This window comes from Plasmodium cynomolgi (genome assembly GCF_000321355.1).
Source record: "Plasmodium cynomolgi strain B DNA, scaffold: 0507, whole genome shotgun sequence".
Classification (NCBI taxonomy): Eukaryota; Apicomplexa; class Aconoidasida; order Haemosporida; family Plasmodiidae; genus Plasmodium; species Plasmodium cynomolgi.
This window is the reverse complement of record NW_004192932.1, coordinates 1-2,018: the sequence shown is the minus strand read 5'-3', so window position 1 is coordinate 2,018 and position 2,018 is coordinate 1. Positions and strand designations below refer to the sequence as shown.

The window sequence follows — 2,018 nt, the reverse complement described above, 5'->3', positions numbered from 1 at the left end:
AATTATCTATATTCATAAGTAAAAAAAAAAAAAAGAATTAAATAAAGCAGGGAAAAAATTTCAAATTATCTAATATTTGCTGATTTATTATGTAAAATTAATATAAAACATATATACAGTCCAATATTTAATTAGCCACATGTCACATTGCCATCATATTAATAAATATATTTTTATATATTTTAAAATTTTTTTAATTCCTAAAAGATATTTCATACGCTTATAATATTATTATCAATTTACATAATACATTTATAATCTATAAAATAATATGTGTATTGTAATATCAGTAATTTATACTCTAATAATTATTTTCATAGAAAATTTAATATTACTTATATAAATATTTATAACTATACCAAAATTATATTTAATATTATAATAACAAGTAAAACACCTTATTTAATAAATTTTTATATTAATTCATATAGTCCATTCCCATGTTCGCTACATTATATATAAAAATATAATAATTATATATATTTTTCCTTATTAAACAGAGATGTGTTTTTTCGTTTAGTTATTTTATTCATTCATTATATTATTTATAATAATCTTATAATCAGTGTATATAACTTCAAAAACGTTGTTCTTCGAATTATATTATAAATTATAGGATATAAATTTATACAGTTTGTAACATTGTATTTTTTCTTAAATATATCATTATACTTCTATAATAAATGCACTTAATTTTCATTTCAATAATTATTTTTATGACCAGATTTTCTTATTTTTACATGGTATATATAGTTTTAAACTTATCACTTATTGACATTTTAGGTAAAAATTGTTATTTTCTAAGAAATTTTTTTTTAATATAGCTGTCATAAGAGATAGCCTTGCATAAAATAGATAAATTTTATGTATAAATGATACATTTAAAAATAAAATAAAAAATTAATGAATTTTTAAAAATGATGGGTACAACAAATGCAGACTGGAGAAAACTAGATGTAATGTTTATATACTATATATAATTATTACCATTCCATTAACTTCAAAGATTCACTTTACGTAAATTATTTTTATTAATGTTCCTTGGTGCAAATATTTAACCCATTTAACATTTTTCATTATATTTAGATAGTATCTTTTTCAAGTTAAAAAAAATTAAATTCAAGGAAATTTTATGATAAATTAGAAAATGGCATTAAACGCATTGATTACGATGAGAATGTCGTACACCTCAAAATCCGAAGCATAATAGACATGTAAGATGTGTTTGTTCAACTATTTTAAATTATTTAAATAATAATAATATATCAGATAATGAAAGAAACAAGTTCAGTATCTGTATACTTTTAAATTATTTGGCATATAGTACCTTAAGTGTTCTTTATTATCCTAAGAAAAGGTCAGAATTAGATAATGCTTGTAATGTACTAGAAAAAATATGGAATGAACGTGTTGATGATAGAAATAGTAGATAATAATATAAGAAATGTAAAACTGATATATTTCTTTTTAGTTACACAGATTGGAAACAAAGAAAAGAATTATATGAATACTACGTCGATATTGATGGAATTATATCAACCGCTAAATTTTTTAATACAGGACGCAATGATTATTATAAATATGTTATGTACAAAAAAAGGCTCTATAACTGTTTTATGAATGATGTTCTATCTTTTATAATGTTGAATGTCCAAATTTTTTTGAGGAATGTAAAAAGTACAATCCAGAAATGTTGTTACCTGAGTTTATATGTTACCAAGATATACTAAAAAAAGAAAATGAACGAGCACATCACAAATTCAAGCACAAAAAATAGCACATACACATCATCTCCAAATAAGTATTACAGAAACTCCTGATTCTATTTCCTGCACTGGTACAAAAGTTGGCAATGCATTTCTTGGAGAAGTTGTATCTTATATGACCCCGGATGCTTCATATAATTTATGAGCATATTTATTTATTACACATAATTTTTGTATTCTTGTTAAATAATTACATCATACATGTCTATTTACAATTTAATAAATATATTATACATATTTTATATTATTATT

At 21.1% G+C, this 2,018-nt stretch overlaps 1 protein-coding gene across 1 annotated transcript; it reads left to right on the top strand.

Moving 5' to 3' along the window:
- Positions 1-1,202: 1,202 nt before the first annotated feature.
- PCYB_004470 (hypothetical protein) lies at positions 1,203-1,730 on the top strand (the record flags this gene model as incomplete). The annotated part of the gene is made up of 2 exons (XM_004227868.1): positions 1,203-1,425; positions 1,480-1,730. Coding segments are annotated over 2 exons (474 nt in total), but the record flags the coding sequence as incomplete, so codon positions are not given.
- Positions 1,731-2,018: the final 288 nt, after the last annotated feature.